General features: G+C 42.8%; 2 protein-coding genes and 1 non-coding gene across 5 annotated transcripts; 2 read left to right on the top strand and 1 right to left on the bottom strand.

Moving 5' to 3' along the window:
- The first annotated feature begins 329 nt into the window (after positions 1–329).
- Positions 330–402, top strand: trnar-ccu (transfer RNA arginine (anticodon CCU)). Its single transcript has one exon. It is a non-coding gene; the product is annotated as a tRNA-Arg (tRNA).
- A 1,595-nt stretch (positions 403–1,997) lies between these two features.
- Positions 1,998–8,268, bottom strand: map3k8 (mitogen-activated protein kinase kinase kinase 8). Of its 2 annotated transcripts, XM_028432739.1 has the most exons (8): positions 8,128–8,268; positions 7,182–7,556; positions 6,922–7,092; positions 5,599–5,860; positions 4,774–4,883; positions 4,022–4,174; positions 2,723–2,969; positions 1,998–2,645 (listed from the first exon to the last, which is right to left on the bottom strand). In XM_028432739.1, the coding sequence occupies exons 2-8, from the start codon at positions 7,527–7,529 to the stop codon at positions 2,521–2,523; spliced, it is 1,416 nt and encodes a 471-aa protein (XP_028288540.1). In that variant the 5' UTR covers positions 7,530–7,556; positions 8,128–8,268; the 3' UTR covers positions 1,998–2,520. The 2 variants fall into 2 exon arrangements, with proteins under 2 accessions (XP_028288540.1, XP_028288541.1); XM_028432740.1 differs by lacking the exon at positions 8,128–8,268 and having other exon boundaries at positions 7,182–7,641.
- Positions 8,269–8,628: 360 nt separating this feature from the next.
- mtpap (mitochondrial poly(A) polymerase) lies at positions 8,629–16,542 on the top strand. 2 transcript variants are annotated; one of them, XM_028432742.1, is made up of 9 exons: positions 8,629–8,788; positions 9,220–9,386; positions 9,467–9,700; positions 9,792–10,016; positions 10,588–10,799; positions 11,466–11,692; positions 13,916–14,008; positions 14,115–14,188; positions 15,982–16,542. In XM_028432742.1, the coding sequence occupies exons 1-9, from the start codon at positions 8,638–8,640 to the stop codon at positions 16,309–16,311; spliced, it is 1,713 nt and encodes a 570-aa protein (XP_028288543.1). In that variant the 5' UTR covers positions 8,629–8,637; the 3' UTR covers positions 16,312–16,542. The 2 variants fall into 2 exon arrangements, with proteins under 2 accessions (XP_028288543.1, XP_028288542.1); XM_028432741.1 differs by lacking the exon at positions 15,982–16,542 and adding an exon at positions 14,672–15,975 and having other exon boundaries at positions 8,635–8,788.
- The last annotated feature ends 793 nt before the right edge of the window (positions 16,543–17,335 follow it).

Here is a 17,335-nt window from a genome sequence, read left to right as displayed (position 1 = left end):
ATGTTTTAAAATCATAAATACATTCATTCACATCCTGATTCTCTACAGATGCCCCTAAAAAGTGACTTCCTCCCTCACAGTGTTATGTGGAGGAGGAAGCTTAAAGACTTCTTTAAAAACTATGGGTCTGTTATTTTTAACCTCACAATGACTAAAAGTGTTTTATTTGTTCTGCTGCTGATCAACTGAAAATCTGTGAGAGGACCCTCATGGGGACTATTGGGGACACAGGTGACCCCATGGCACAGCTGCCGTTGTTGGTGCTGAAAAATTGTGCAGAGGACATTGTGCACTTTGAGGTTGGGAGCATAGGATACACTGCTTCCACAGCCCCAGTGGCCTAATGGATAAGGCACTGGCCTCCTAAGCCAGGGATTGTGGGTTCAAGTCTCATCTGGGGTGGTTGTCAGCACAGTGTGCTTGTCCTCTGGGCTTTGACAAATGAAGCTGCTGACAGTGCCACCTGCTGGAGGGCCTCTGTCTGTACTTTTTGATGGTTAATTTTAATAATGCATGACCACATCTGCTCACTCATTCTAATTCAAAAATGAGACTTCTAGAATTTAGTTGCTTCAGCCTGGTTTTGTCTTTGTATCTGGTCCAAAATACTCTAACTTTATCAGTAAGCTCCACTACAAACACAAACACTGTGATAGTCCACCAGAATTATTGCACTGTGTAAGTGAGAGCCTGTCTGTTGCACAATGAATAGAAACAGTTTATTCTATTTGCACATCTACCTCACCTCTAACTGTGCCTTTATATCTTATGTTACTACTTCCACTTTAGTTTTTTTATTACATCTTGTTTTCTCTATTATCTCTTGTCACGCCGTCACGGCCCTGGGCCGTGGTTGCTGCACTTGAGGGATTGATGTCACCTGGCTGAAGTCTTTATAAGCTGGTCTCCCTGAACATGGCTCTCCTTCTGGCTGCTGCTTGTGTGACCATGGTGCCACTCTGACCAGGAAGGCTGGTACCTTCCAGGTGCTTGCTGCATTTTGATGAGGCCGTGAGTTCTTTTCTTATATTTATTATTGTGTTCTATATACAATTTTATCAACAAACAATGAAAGAATTGAACCAGAGATATCTCCACCAGCTGTTAAAGCTCTGTCCTCTGCATTATCCGGGAATCAGACCCTGAATAATTGCTTGAAATACAGTTATGCTTACCCCTATACCACCATCACTGTAAGACTGAGCGGTCCTTACAGCAGCACAGGGGTCAGAGGTGTGTGTGTGTGTGTTCTCTATATAAATAGTCTGATTATTTAAGTTCACCAGCAGATGGCAGCAGTCAGCAGGGGGGGAACCAGCTACTGTCACTGCCAGTGTCAGAGGCAACCCCCTTCCACAGCTGAGCTCACCGCTCACTCTCATGTGACGCTTTTAGAAAGAGGAAGAGTGGGCCCCAGGCTGCAGATAAACAGAAACGCCTCACACATTTCCCCCACTTGGGTTTCCCTGATGCAAAACAGTAATAGATACTGCCCATGACAAAACATGAATACGCAAAAGTGATGTTGTACAGAAGCAGCTTCTTGTGAAAAGGTGCTGTGGGGGTTTTTCCTGTTGCTTTTGAAATGCTGTAGAATATTTAACAAGAGTGCGAACAGTCACGTAGTCATCCTTCATGTGCAGGGATGGGTATTCTTTGTGGGATATTTTTGTTATTGTTTATTTGTTATGTCTCTTCTCCAGCATGTGGACATGTGTAGTTTTCAGAGAACAGCTTCAACAACTAGAATAACTGCCATTATAATATACCCCCATCAGGATTCATAATCACCATTTCAGGGGTAAAATAAAGTCATTACGTTTCTAGATGGCAGGAGGTGGCATGAATTTTCCATAGAGAATTGCCTCCTCAGCACTATAAGTGTGACTGCTAGACCATTTATTTGAAACGGAAAGCAGAAGCAGCCAGCTATGGAATGAATAATCTGTTTAAATTGTTGACCGGCTGAGGCAGTAGTGAAATACACAGAGACAATGTGGGATTTTTATTTTTTTTATTGCTTAATGAGTGAAACAAGTCAAACTTTGGGTAATTTCTCTGCTCAGTACTAAAGAATGCAGAAGAAAATCTTCAAAAAAGCACAGAAGGTCTCATCTCACAGGATGTACACTACACAAATTAGTAACCACATGCAATCAAGAGAAGCTTCATTTGTTTAGCACAGTGTTGTTATCAATATTCCACAGGAATTAACAAGAGAACGTCCTTCAAGGACTAAATATCATACATGTTTGCATGTTGCAGACATGCCTTAACAAATAGAGATCACTTCTGACAGTGGAAGTGTGGGGAATTATATGTGTATAACAGGTAATGCTTGTTAATCTACAATCGCTGTCCTGCAGTGTCGTTCCACTTCTTGCCAAGTCACCCTGAATCCTTCAGTTTATCCGTGAGTCACGCCGCCTGCAGCTCTCCGAGAGCCTCAGCTCAGAGAAATCAAACAAGCAGTGGGCTTCCATTCCTTTCAGGCCACATAAACTGCTTTGTGGTTTGGTGTTAGCCATATTCCGAGGTGGGGGGTCCAGTCACCAGTTTGCAGTAACCTGACAAGGCCCCGAGGTCGATGTACAAGGAGCCCTTCCTCCTCATGTGGCCAGAGTCTTCCGAGTAAAGGGAAGATTCTGCAGAAAAGAGAAGTATTAAAAATATGCATCTTATTATCGGTCACAGGAAACAAACTCAGTACTAAGGTCCTTACCTTGTGTGGTGTCGTGGTGCTGGCTCTGCTGCCGCAGCATGGTGTGGGTGACCTCCTCCAGGGCTGAGTCGAGGCTCCAGCAGCGCGGCTGGTCCTCCCTGGGTGGATTGATGGCCTCGTCCTTCAGAAGCTCTGCTGCTGAGCTCCGCAGTGCGGGGTTCCTCTCCAGTGCTCTCTCTAAGAAGGAGCGCATAGTCAGGCTGCAGTCTTCTGCTATGTCCTCCAGAGGAGGGGCCTGCTTGTGGATCTGATGGGGGACAAAAACACGGGTTAGAAACGTGCAGAAAAAGTCAGTCAGATAGAATTCCTGCTGCAGACATAAGCATTTTTTTTAACTGTGAGTAATAAGTTGTAAAACCAGTTGAGCTGCAGGAAGAAGGAACAGTCAGTAACAGCCTATGCAAATGACTTTAGCAGAGTCACATTACTTCTCCATGACAGCAGTTTCACGTGGAAGTGAGTAAGTGTCTGAACAAGAAAAAAAAAAGACTGATAATCATTTCAGAAACAGAAGCACCCATGTAATGGAACACAGAAGTAGTCACTGAGTATGTGGGCCAATGTCGAGCTGTTTTTATCTGCTGGAAATCTACACTGTGGAGGGTTTTATCAAGGTCATGGAAATGTGCTTGACGCTAAAAGGCACAATATGGAATTAACAAGTGGTCACTAAGAGATGATAATCTGATTTTCTTATTAGTAATCACGATGGAGTAGATTCTTTAAACTGATGTATACGTGCTTGTCATTCAAGTAACCCCCCCCCATGCATTTGTGGATCTGTGGCTAAATGTTCCACTAAATGCTCACTGTTTCTCCTGGCAGCAGCAGGGGAGTTTTTTTTTACTACAAGCAGCAGCTGAGACCACATCAGACACCACAGCTACAAAGCTGCTACCTGCAAAGCCAAAACAAAAAACCTAAAAGGTCCTAAAGTGCCTCAAATGTTAGAAAGGGTATTTCACCCCAACCCCATATTACGCAGTCTGTTTGTTGTGGCTCTGTGGCACCTTTACTGTGAAATACAGTGGAGCATTTTGTTGCATTGGCACCAAAAGCTGAGGCGACTGCTAAGTGAAAATGTACGAAACTCTCCAAAGAAAACAAGAGTTTGGCATTATACCGGCTTTATTTGAGTGAAGAAGCAGTAGGTTGAGTAAAGAAGACCTCTTTATACTGTGCTAAAGACACATCGTTAAACCTTTCTGGGATGCATCTTCATTATCAGTTATTGTAATGTGCACCAAAGCTGTAAACAGAGTGACATCGCGTGAAATAATACAAATGTGCAGAACTTACAATGTAGAGGTAGGATGGGTATGCAGTGCGTGGGTATCTCCTGACCCAGGGAGGACTTCCAGTCTGCATATGAATGATGGTGGTGCCCAGGCTGTAGATGTCCGTCTTGGTGCTGTGTCCTCGACACAGAACCAGTTCTGGACTCATATACATCTGGACAAAGGACAGGTGCCACTGCATTAATAACACCATTGATTGTAAAGGTAGATAAGAGGTGTGAAAGTACTTCCTCTTGCTTGCAACGAGACACAACAAACAGGAAGTATTCGCGTGTAGCAGAGGGGTTTTTCTGTCAGCATGCCAGCTAACCTTTAGACCTACACTGTGTGTTTGTCAGTGTCAACCAATGCAGAAGTGCACTGGCCTTTTGGAGTGTTAAAAGTAAACACAGAGAAAGAGCTCATCTTTGTGTCTGCTGGAAATTCCAGCCTGCTGTCTCCTGTTAATGTAAGCCTGTGCAGCACAGCGTATTCACAGGCTCTGCCTCTCCTATTATTACTGCTGGGTGTCTGACCTGGGACTTTCCACAGGCTGAGCCACGAGAGGCCCAGGGTGCAAGTAAACAGAGCCATATAGCCTGATAACCAGGCCAAAACATGCAAAACCAAGGGAGGGGCATCATAGGAGTAAAAACATGTGACACATCTTGTGGATTAATCCTAAAAATCTTCCCAGGTGTTTATAAAAACTTGAGGTCAGTGAGTGTGCTGAATGCCTGCCAATGCTGCATCCTGTAAGGATTACTGTCTCACCTCTGTTCCTCTCATGTCTCTGGGAATGTATACATCTTCATCTGTCATCTGCACCGCCAGGCCGAAGTCCACCAGCACTGCCTTGTCTGACATCAGGACAATGTTACTGGCTGAGGAACAAAAAGAAAAAGTAAGAGCTATGACTCACAGATGTTGTGGAGGAGATTAGGTATTTCATGCTTTGCTGCACTCAGCATTTGTGCATTTTAAAGTCATATAGTTCCCATGCAAAGAGTTTAAGAGATAATATGAGGGCAGACCTTCCTAAAGAACCTCACTGAGGTATAATTACATATTTTGACTGCAGGCAGGAAATGCTAAAAACCACATCGACGTGACAGAGGGCCAGGGTGGTCATTGTAGTGGGTCGCTGGCCTCTCCAGACCCTACATTAAACCCTGACAGAGCATGAGAATCAGGCTGGAATTTCCAGAGAGAAGACGGCCTTCAGGCCATGAGGCTGACAGACAGCTCTGGAGAATGCTTTGATCCCAGAGAGCGCTGCTGTGGTTCACCCAACTACTTCACATCAAACCTCAGCTGAGCCCCACCTCCCATCACCAGCCTGAATTCGTCTGATCTTAGTCATTAGCTACCAGAAATGTGTCAGTGCTACCTGGCTTCTTTAAAACAGGATTTATCAAGATTATATTCTGAATAATTCTTGTATATCTTGCTGGTTTGTTTCGTGGAGTCCCACTTCTTTTCTGCTCATGAGCCCCACATCCGTCTGTGGCTCTGTTTTGACGTAAATAATAGAGAAGTTGACATTACATCATTTCCTGAACCTGATCGCTCAGGCTGCACGTTTCCCCTTGCTCTTACGTTTGATGTCGTGGTGGATGACATTTTTCGAGTGCAGGTACTCCAGGCCCCGCAGAACTTGTTTGGTCACCCAGATGATCTCGAACTCCCTCATGGGCCCGCAGCTCTCCAGCTTCTCCAGCACAGAGCCGCCCTCCCCGGCCTCCATGAACAGGTGGACGTTCTGGTCCCAGAGCAGAGCGCCGTACAGCTCGGCGATGTTCTCGTGGTGATAGCGGGCCTGGAACTCCACTTCGGCTGCTTTAAAGTTCTCCAGGGGGATCTGGGAAAGGAAGAGGATGATGAGGCGTAAATGCATGCATCATCACAAAAGAAGTTGTTGCTCAGCTTTTTTTTTTGCTCTAGACTTAAAAAGATTAATATCAGTGCAGCATCTGCGTGTTGATGTGTTATGAAGCATTGGCCAAGAAGTTGCCTCCAGTCAGTCCCGGCCACATGCCAAGGAGTTGAAAACACAAACAGCATTTGTCCTCATGAAGGCCCCATTAATCAACTTTATCTGTTCGTGTGAAGGCGAAAGTGTGACCCCAGCTAGCAGCATTCACCCTTTGTAGCATTATTAAGTATAAATTCACCAAACATCTCTGCTTTTTCCAGAGAACAGACATGCTCTGATAAAATATAATAAAACATACATTTTTAACATTCATTCTCAATGAGTTTCACTTTTCACTGTAATAATAAAATGGTTGCAACAAGGATGCATTTAATGGACCGGGCTTCCTGGTTCCTCTTTCCCCTAGACTAAGCAAAGCTGAGTGGTTGCAAACTTGACACACAGAGTGGAAGCTATTCTACTTGTTATTTAAAATAGCTTTTTTTATTGATTGTCAGGTGCACCTGCTTCCAGTAAATCGTTTCCTGTGCATTCATAACAGCGTGTTCAAAACACTGTGTCAACATAGCAGTCTGGTGATAACACAAGCCAACCCAGGAAGCTACTCCTTCCTCATTTGTCAATATTTTCCATGGAAGAAAGACTATGATCGCACTAACCCCTGCTCTTTAGTGTAGATAAGAGCAGAAAAGCGTGTGTTGTGTAAAGTGTGCGATTTTGTATGAATTTGACAAACATCCCTGAGGAGCTGGGGGGGAAGTTAAAGCCAAATTTCCCTTCTTGCATTAATCTTGTAAAATTGTTAAAAAATAAAACCTTCTTCCTCTTTCACTGCAAGGCAAAAACATAGCAAATGTCACGCTGACATTACTAGTCTTACATGGACTGTGCACAATAACAACACTTGGCAGGTGAAATCTTTGGCACGTCCAGCAAGAGTTACATGAATTCAGGCTGGATTCCAGTCACTGCTCAGCAGGACTCACCAGTTTACAAGCCATCCTCTTCCTGGTGGTGATGTCCTGAGCCAAGTGGACTTTCCCAAATGAGCCTTTAGGCACCAGGCCAGAGCCGTGATTCTTGTAGGTCAATTTCCAGGGAAATAGAAGCACGTCCATGTTGATCTGGTAGCGGCCTTTTTTAACAGCCATGTACTTCTGCAAAAAACAACATGTTTTTTTATTGGCTGATTGGATGGAAATGAGCAGAAAAAACATTCAGAACTGTTATGAAAATAGACTCTCACCTTATTGAGGAGGACCCCCATCTCTTCAGGCAGTTGCTGCAGGGGTGCTGCCTGCATTGTGGACAGCAGGTTGACAAAGGAAAGGAGGTCTGACACTGCCCCATAACGAACGCTTCCAACCTTATCAGCAAAGTCTTTCTGTTCGCTCCCCAGGCCCACAAGCTCCCCCGCCTCCTCATTCTCATCCATCTCCTCCTGAGAGAGACCTTCTTCCTCTTCAAACAACAAACTTTCTTCCTCTTCTTCTTCCTCCTCAAGCTGATAAAGAGTCTCTGCAGCGCTGAGAATGTCCTCTACATTCATGTGAGCCAACAGCAATTCTATTCCGGTGTCATATTTGTAATCCATCTTGATGCTCGGCTAGTCCTGCTCGATCTGAAATCAAACATTTGGAGCTCAGCATATGGACAGCATGTCTGTTCATGACACAGCTTTCACATGAGCACAGTGAAGCAGTGCTCTGATGCAGCTGGCCAGCACACAGCTGGGAGGGGCTTAAGAGGACTGTTTTCACAGAAAAGCTGGGAAGCCCCCAAGAAGCTCTAAATCCCCAGTAAGCTTATTTTTCAGCTACACACATGATGATCATCCAATTTGAAAAAAAAAACAGTCTTATTAATATATATTAAAAGGAGTCCAGATCAAATACATGTATCACACGATGCAAATAATACACAGCCTATTTTTAGACACACGATTTCAGTGTTGCCCAAAGCAAATTTAAAAAAAAAAACATTAAGATGATTTCTTCTTTCTTTGCTTCTGAATCGCTGCTTTCTGAAATAAATAATTAGAGTAATAATTCGGGACGCAATCTATCTTTTAAAAAAAATCCACCTCCTGTCTTTAGGTATTTACATTTCACTATAAAATAGTATAATATAATACCGCCTATTACGAATTACAGTAGTGTGAGATAAAGTGATGAAAAGCATGCAGTACTTGCCGTTATTTGGGTCAGAAGCTTTAAGGGAGCTGTCGTGTTTTCATCGTGCGTCTCCCACCTGCGCCTGACACAGACTGACGGAGCTGAACGCGGTCAGATGTTTTGAAGGAAGTAAACACGGGAAGTGTCGCCGACCAGCACGTAGGTGGGCCTTAAATGCCAGGTCCCCACGCGTGTCTCTCTCTCTTTAGGTTTCGTTTTCCCTTTTTTCTGTTGAATTAGACAGAAAAGCAAATTTCACGTTTCACGCTGAACTAGAGGTGACCACATTCAGCAGAACTGTTGGTGTTTTCCTGAGAAGTAATATGATTTATTCATGCAAGAAAGAATATTTAAAAATTAAATTAAAATCACATGAATGTAAAAGGTAAAAAAAAACTTAAAATAGATTTATATCTGTTGCTTTTTATTAGTTACAGTGCACACACGAAATAAAAATAATGTGTTTTTTGTCCTTTTTGGCACCTTTCAGCTGCTGTAGATTCACGCGCATGCGCTTTTCTTTCAGCAATGGCGTCCTCCTTAGCTATGTGCAGGTTACATATGACAGGAAGGAGCAGCTTTGTAAAAAGCTTACAAAAGCTCGATAACTTTCTTCACAGGTGTGTCGGCACAGACGTTGCTGCTGCGCAAACTGAGACAGCTCGAACAGACGAAAGCGGTTTGTATAAAGCTGTTAAACAAGTTTGCTAACACGCTAGCTCTGACACACTGCGAGTGACCGAACTCCACTGAGTAAACGTTGTTTTGTATGTAGCATGTGTAAAGGATTTCACATAGTATGTAAAACCCAATGTAATTCGAGTCTCCTTATTAAATTCGACATTTTGTTTGTAAACCAATGAGTCTCATTTCAATAAAATCCTCCCAGAAACTGATTTGTGTAACATTTAAATAGTTAAAGTGGTGCTTGAGGAGTTACACTTATTTGTGTTGTTTACATTACTATAAAAATTGACAGCTGTTGTGTGAGACTGCTCAACACTGCACTTTAACAGTGATGAACAGCTTATGCTAAGTATGTCTAGCATCACCAGAGACACTGTTTGAAACTCTTTGCAGTCATTGGGTATTGTGCTCCTGTGTTTTCAGATGAAACAGAAAGACACAAATCTTTGCACACTCTCCTGGAGGAGAGGCAAAAACAAGCAGAGCGATCTGTTCTCATCAGCTGCCAATCCAGAACCAGTGAGAAGAAGTTCCTCAAGCATTTATCCAGACATGGAGACGTCCAGAAATACTTCTTTTATGAAAGTTATGTAAGTGAAAGAGCTTTTCTGATGAGTAAGCACTGTTTTCCATTACATTTTAATGTGTACATGTATGTGTTATCGTCCAGGGTTTGTATGCTGTAGTAGAGTTTGCCACCCGGGAAAGCGTTGCATCTTTACTGGAAGGGACCGTCATCCCCTTTGTAAGCCACGAATCTGTGGTGCCTTTTAAATCAAGACTTCTATCACTCAGAAACCTCAGCTCAACGGACACACCAAACCAGCAGTCAGGCCACAAGTGCCAACCTCAAACCACCATACCCATCAATGAGCTCATACAGAGGCTCTCCAGAGAGGAAAGTGTAAGTAGTATGTTATTACAGCGTGCATTTATGAGTCTGATAAATTTGATTGATTGTATTTATCAGGATCTCTCTTCTCGTTACTTCTCAGATAAACCAACAGCTAACCTTCCTGACAGAAGCCTATCAGATTACAGAGGAAAATAGCAGGCTGCGTTTCCTAGTCTGCTCTCTGCTCAAGGACTGTGCTGCTGCTTATTTCCCAGAATGTGACATCAAACCATTTGGCTCCACAGTGAATGGATTCGGGAAACTTGGCTGTGACCTGGACATGTTTCTGGATCTGGACAGCATCAGTGGGTGGAATGTAAAGATGGTAATAATAAGGTTTTATGTTTACAGCCTTTCTTTGTACTACCTATTTCAAATACATGAGCATCGGGCCGAACTGTTTTCTTTTCTTCTCTGCTAAGCTCAGGGCAGCTCCGGAACGTCTTTTTCTGTTGTCGCCACCAAAGAGTCAACTCAGGATTATTCTAATGTTGGTGCATCTCAGGCAAAATCCCAACTACTGGATGCAACTTTTCCTTCAGTATTTTTTGACACTCATGTTACCCTCAGCTCTGAATGGAAATGATGCTTCTCTAGCACACACTCCTCTGTCTTCCATCTCCAAGCTTCACCTCATGGATAAAATACTTTTTATTATGGCGATTTAAATGACTTTGCTCCTGAAGTTTGAGAGTTGTCTATTTGCTTTTTGGTGCAATGGAAGGTTGTTTTGTGTGTTTACTGTGCTTCTTTTAAACGGCTGCATATCCTTATATATGATATTTATGTGATACTTTAGAATCAGCATTATGAGTGTCAGTCACAGCTGCTGTATAGTTGCAGTATATTATATTATATCCATCATGTGACTCACTACCTAAACTCTCTGTTTGTAGCCTAAATCGGGCCTGTCCCTGGAGTTCCAAATGAAGAGGGCCAACTCGGAGCGAGCCGTCACCCAAAGCATCCTGTCCGTCATCGGGGAGTGCGTGGACCAGTTTGGCCCAGGCTGTGTCGGGGTGCAGAAGATTCTCAACGCCAGATGTCCCTTGGTCCGTTTCGCTCACCAGCCTTCAGGCTTTCAGTGTGACCTCACAGCCAACAACAGGTACTAATTTCACATCACTAAAACAGTGTGGAAGGTTCTGTTTAAGAACCATTTTGGTTAGTTTTATGCAGTCAAAAGGTCACATGTTGAAATGTCAATTCCGACTTGGTCATCTTGCCTAACAGAAAATGCTACTTGTTGTCCATGTGCCCGCACTGGCGTTGCAAAAGCCTTAATCAGAAACCAAAGTGTGGCAGGAAGTGCTGCTGTCGCTCCGTTGCACACCAGCCCCAGTGAAACTGAACAGGGGGGGCTTGTTTGTGTTTCACTTCTTCCTTGATATCATTAAAGGTATCTCTGCCTGTGTGTGACAAATAAATACACACCAGCTAACGTACAGAAAACCACTCTGCAGTTTCTAAGGAAATGAAGTTGAACCACCAGCTGTGGGTGGAAGTGAGGGGGACTTTTCTCAAATCGTGCTGAGAAATCTTTGAAGCGCAGCGCTTTCCTGTTTGAGATGTGTGTGTGAAAGAAAAAGAAAGCAGCGTCACTCACTGAGGCAGGCTAAAGGCTGCTCTCCAGCGGTGACTTAAGTTTCACTGAAACTTGATGTGCAATATAATGTAGCATTACAGCTTTTAACTGTGGTATTAAATTTGCTGACACTCAGCGTTTACGGCGAAACTTAAGATGCAGAATGTTACACTGACATCTTCTCCACAGGGTGGCGATGAAGAGCACAGAGCTGCTCTACCTGTATGGCGAGCTAGACCCACGTGTACGAAGCCTGGTGTTCTCCGTGCGCTGCTGGGCCAGGGCTCACAGCATCACCAGCAGCATCCCCGGGGCCTGGATCACCAACTTCTCCCTCACTGTCATGGTGCTGTTCTTCCTTCAGAAGAGGAACCCGCCCATTATCCCCACGCTGGACCAACTCCGGGACCTTGCAGGTACCAGCCAGCGCACATACACACCCTGGTCTATCAGTCATGTTGGAGTAGTGTTGATTTGGTTTTGTTAGTTTTTGTTTTGTTTTTTCACACCTGCATTACTGTTGCTTCCAGAGAAGATGCAGAAAAAAATTACAGTGTGGGGAGTTTCCATCATACAGTACAGTTACAGACAATATCAAATACACTGTTTAAGATTTTATAAGCAACCGTGAGAATGTGATGAATAAATCAACAAGTGTTTGTTGTTAGGGAAGTTGGCCTAGCAGTGGAAGGCACCTGGAGGCCCAGGACAATCCCACTGTATAAAAAATAGAGGCTGAGAGGCTAAAAAACTCAACTGACAACTAACAGTTCAAAGACCAGCAACCCCTAAACCCCAAGTATTATTTATCATCAGATTATAAACCACAGTCATATATCACATTTTAGAGTCTTCATGCAAAGAATTAGATTTAATATTAATTGACAACTCAGTCCAGAGCTATGAGTAACAGATCAATGACTGATTATTATTTCAATTAGCAACTTCATGAATTTAAGATGAATAAGCTGAAGAAATTATTTCTACTGAAGAAAAGTTGTAAATTCTGTTTTCTGCTATTTTGCTGTTAATGGATTGATCAGTTGAGCAGTTTACTTACTATCATTTGTAGTCCAAGCATTTTCTGGGTGTTTGTATTGCAGCTTAAGGTCGATACCTCTCTGGAAACAGCACAATCATGGCTGAAGGTAGAGAGAACTCAGACATGTCTTTGAACAGTGTGACATAGGTAGAGAGATGTCATTAAAAAAGGAAACAAACGCTTAGTAATTGAGCATAGAAAATGTAATAATCTGGACTCTGTAACTACATGTATGAAGATATTTTCTTGTGCTGACAGGAGCTTCATGTGCCACAGATATTTAATGATTTGCATTTGTACAAACTCTACAAACCCGTTTTTTACCGCGATCTGCACATCACCGTGTAGGAGCATCAGGGTATTCCAGTATGCAAAATAGGTCTTTCAATAGAAATGACCAAATAGGTCTTGTTCCTATATGCTGATTTCATTTTATTTTTATCTGAGGTCTCCTCACTCTGTGTGAATGCAGTCTGCAGACCTGCTGAATTTTAATTACATTAATGTTGGTCAATTAAGCATGGCATCTTAGTCGCACAAAGGAGTGCAGAAATTATTTTTTATAGAACACTTTTTTTTAATGTTTGTAAGTGTAAATCTTAACTATATTTATAGTTTTTTAACTATATATATATCACCTTCAAGGGGAATGGGAAGTCTGACAATTCTTTCTGTTTTATTAGAGTGTTTGCTTCTGTTGAAAGGTGTCATCTTGGCCATTTTTAAAGTAGAACACATGCATTTTGACTGGATTTTGGCTAGTTTTCATGTTCAGAGGTTTAACTAATCATTTCTATTTTCTAGTATGATTTTAGTCACCCATTCTTGGCAACCTTTTTGGTGTGTCTCTGTTATGACATGCAAGATGATTGATGTTCTTCGGAACCTGTTTAATGCATCTTTGCGGTGTCTGTGACTTGAGAAGATATCAAAGCATTTCAGTGTACCTTCATCAACAGCCCTGGGGTTTCTTCATGTGTTTTATAATACACAAGGTCCTGGTGACCTTCATGTGGCTCTGAAGGTCTCCTTCACCTTGTGATTATCATGTCTGTGTGTGTAGCGGATGGTGGAACACAATGCGTCGTCTCTAACAAACCAGTCTCCCTGCAAGTCCACTCCCTCACTCTGTCACCTTGACTGCCTGATAATTGCCTTCCAAAAGCAATCTACCACCAACTCCCCCCAACCCCCCACTTTCCTCCTCCTCCTCCTCCGCCGCTTCCTTCGTTTAGCCCAGACTCTATCGCACAGAGTGCTTACAGGGCAATAAAAGGCCCATCACTCCAGAAAGGTCATTGACCCTACCTCCTTTAGACACACACAAGCATACAGGCAGCTATTTAAACAACGATGTAACACACTGGCCTCGGGGCGGTGAAGGTGACTGGTAACAAGGGCATTATAGGAGATGTAAACCAGCTGAGCAAGGACAAGATACTGACCACCATCACACACACACAGACTCCCTCACCTTGCCTCTCTGTGTCTGTTTCGTCTCCACAAATGCATCCATCTGTGTCTTGTTTTCGGCCATCACAGGCGTGTAAAGGCAGTCATTTTACCTTGTATCCCCCCTCTCGTCCCGCCCCACAAGGTCCTGAAGACAAGTGCGTGATTGAAGGGAACGACTGCACGTTTGTCAGCGACTTCAGCAAGATCCGACTCCAGAGCAACACAGAAACCTTAGGTGAGCAGAGGAATCAGGGCTGCAGGGCTACAGCTCAGTTTGAGTGATGGCAGCATTTGTGTTGTGTTGTGAGCTGTCATGTTAACTCGACTTTTCTTCCTTACAGAGAAACTGCTGTGCGAGTTCTTTGAGTTCTACAGCACTTTTTCATTCAGCAGGATGTCCATAAATATCAGAAAGGTATGATTGTTGTCAAGCCAATAGAATGGTTTTTATAAGTGGAATTAGATCGCTCACCACCTCATCTCAAAGAAAATCAACCTTAACTGTTAACATTTCCATGTTGCTGTTACACAAACCCCAGCATCCCAAACTCTAATATACAGAGATAAAATACATATTGCTTTTCTAATTGTCAGTCAGTATTAAGTGTTTTAATAATCAAACTCAAAACTCAAAAAAAGGACAATTATACAAAATCAACTTATACTCTCTCTATATATATCTATATATATAGCTACTATATATAGCTACTATATATATACATATATATATATATATATATACACATACATATATACATATATACATATATACATATATATATATATATATATGTATATATATAGTAGCTGTGCCATGAATTCTGTTCTGATCCTCCTCCAGAACTCTCAGTAGTGAGGCACAGGGGTGAAGCTTTGACATTTTTTTTTTTTTTTTTAGTTTTCAAGGACATTGTAGGTTGGGGATCGGCTGGTGACGAAAGCTGCCACCGTTCACATCACCCTCCAGCAGATCAGCCTATAGCAAAATTCCATTGCAATAGATAGGTTTCAGCCTGTAGAGGGCAGTAGCTATGCATGTTTATGCCAGTATGTAGATATTAAATACTAACCTGTCAGCATCTAGACCCGATCAATCAATCGCAGCACCCATAAACTGCTGAAAAAAAATTAGGTATTAGGTATGACATGTCTTTTGTGATTGATGCCAGCCCCACAGGGACCTGGCATTAATCACAGACCCTTATAATACAAGGATCCTGTTGTTTTTCATGTAAAGAGATGCATATTTTATTTATTTATCCTGATGTTGCCTCTTGAAGCCTGTGTAATTTATCTTAATGGCATTGTAAAGAGCATCTACAGTGGAGAATTCAGGGCTAATTTCTCCTCTTTACTTGTACATGATAGTTAATTAACCTGCTGCCTAAAATGTTCAACACTGAATAATATCCTGTTCATTACCCTTTGTCTGCTTCCTGCAGAAATTATGTTGATGAAGTAGGTTTTCATGCTTTGGTGGCAGACTATATGAGATGCGGGGGCGTCTCTAGTTTCTGCAGTTTAATGAATTGATACCTCTGGGAAAGGAAGAGGCTTCAGCCTAATATATGATACTAATATGAAGTTTGACACAGCAGTGGAAGCCGGCAGGTAGACTGTGGCCGTGACCTACGCCTATAGGCTTTCACCAGAGGAGCAACAGCCATAAATCTGTTTTACTGTGCTACAATTCTCCGGTTCACTCCCTTCTGCTGATTGATGGTGTTGCGTTGCCATCTTCTATCCTCCTTCCTTTGCACCAGCTCTTCATCCCTCCATCCCCTTCGCTGTCAAGTTGTATGCAGGATTCACTATGCAAAGTACCAGGGAAGGTTCTTGACTTCTCTCTGACCCACATTTTGATGGTTCATTTGATGGCCATGACACATCATATATGCTCCTGCTGCAAACGCGCTTGGTGTGTTTTCTATCTGCCGCCTTGTCAAATTTGTTCAGGTCCCTTTAATAAATTCTTCTCCTTTTTCATGACTCAAGACAAAATGTCTTCCAGAGCTGTGTCTCTGCCATCTGCTTGCCTACAGAGAGGTGTTTTATCCGTGCCCCAGATACAGCAGCACAGAGCTCAAACCATGACCAACAAGATAGATGGACCATAACATACAGTACATGCAGGCCTGCGCTCATGACTGCTGCTGCTTAAAAAATGTGTTTCCAGCTGTTAGTGTTGTCCCTTTACCCTCTCCCCAGGGCACCGAGCAGAACAAACCGGAGGTCGCCCCGCTGCACATCCAGAACCCGTTTGAAACCTCTCTGAACGTCAGCAAGAACGTCAACGCCACCCAGCTAGACCGCTTTGTGGCCTTGTGTCAGGAGAGCTCCTGGCTGCTCCAGCAGAATGTAACGAACGTACCCAGTGGAAGCATCAATCCCACACCATGGGGACTCGCAACCCTCCTCCTGCCTTCACAGGTTGCAGGGATCAAAAGTCGCAAGAAAATGAGACGGGAGCCGGCCAGTGAGAGGATCAAAGGCTTGCTAGAATCCTTGAAGAATAAAAATTCAGCAAAGAGGAGCTAAGAGACTCTCTCAGAAATCATCATTCTTTTATCAGCACTGACAACCACGTAGTGTTCATGGGTCACCTTGGAGGTCAGAAAAGTGCAGACATCAGCTGCACAGAATGGACTGTAGTTCCAAACATGGACACTGGAGGGTATCAGTGAGCCCTGTGTGTGCACATGTTTGGGATCTAAAAGTGATGACTGTGTACAATACTGTAGACTGCCCTACTTGTGATAATTAAATGTAATACTCAACAAAGGTCCCACTTATTTGTGACAAATTAATGTCAAATTATTTAAACGTTTGTGTAAATCAGGATAAACACACAGACTTCATCTGTTTACACAGATTTTTTTATTATATTAATGATACTGTAACTTTATAGTGCAGCCCAAACAGCCAAAAAATAGAGATAAAGAAGCTGAATACATCACTTAATACCAAGTTTTGGCTAGTAACACATGTGTTAACAAAAAAAGCATTACATATCAACATTTTAAATAACATTATCATAGCAGAATGAACATTTTCAGGATTTAAAGTTTCACTTTGTATTTTAAATTTTGAACCAAATGATGGTAGAAACTTCTCAGGGCAAGAACAGCAGGGCCTTCTCAAAAGTTACATCTGGATTAAAGTTTTTAGCAGCAAATGATCAGTGAGGCTGACATAATGCTGCTAGTGTTTGTTACATTTACATAGAAGTCGACAGGCCATCAACTTAGTCACCCAGTTCATTGGAAACAGAATCGGCCAGCTCCGTGGTGAAGTCTGCCGAACAGATTGACCTCTGTGAAAACCCTGCTGGCTGATGTGTCATGTTAAATAAGTGAAAAGAGACACAGCACTTAAAGTCCTAGACAGGGAGAAGCCTTTTAATTTAGTTTCCAGCTTACAGTACCTCTGTCTACTAATCAAGTCCCTTGAAATGTGGTCCAAGCTCGCAGAAAGGTCATCCACAGGCCCCTTTTTATTTCTAAAGTTGCATAACCTGAGTGTAGATGTGTGGGAGACAGAGGAAAAGGACCTCAGGGTACAT

This window comes from Parambassis ranga, chromosome 20 (assembly GCF_900634625.1).
Source record: "Parambassis ranga chromosome 20, fParRan2.1, whole genome shotgun sequence".
Lineage (NCBI taxonomy): Eukaryota > Metazoa > Chordata > Actinopteri > Ambassidae > Parambassis > Parambassis ranga.
This window is presented reverse-complemented; position numbering and strand designations above follow the sequence as displayed.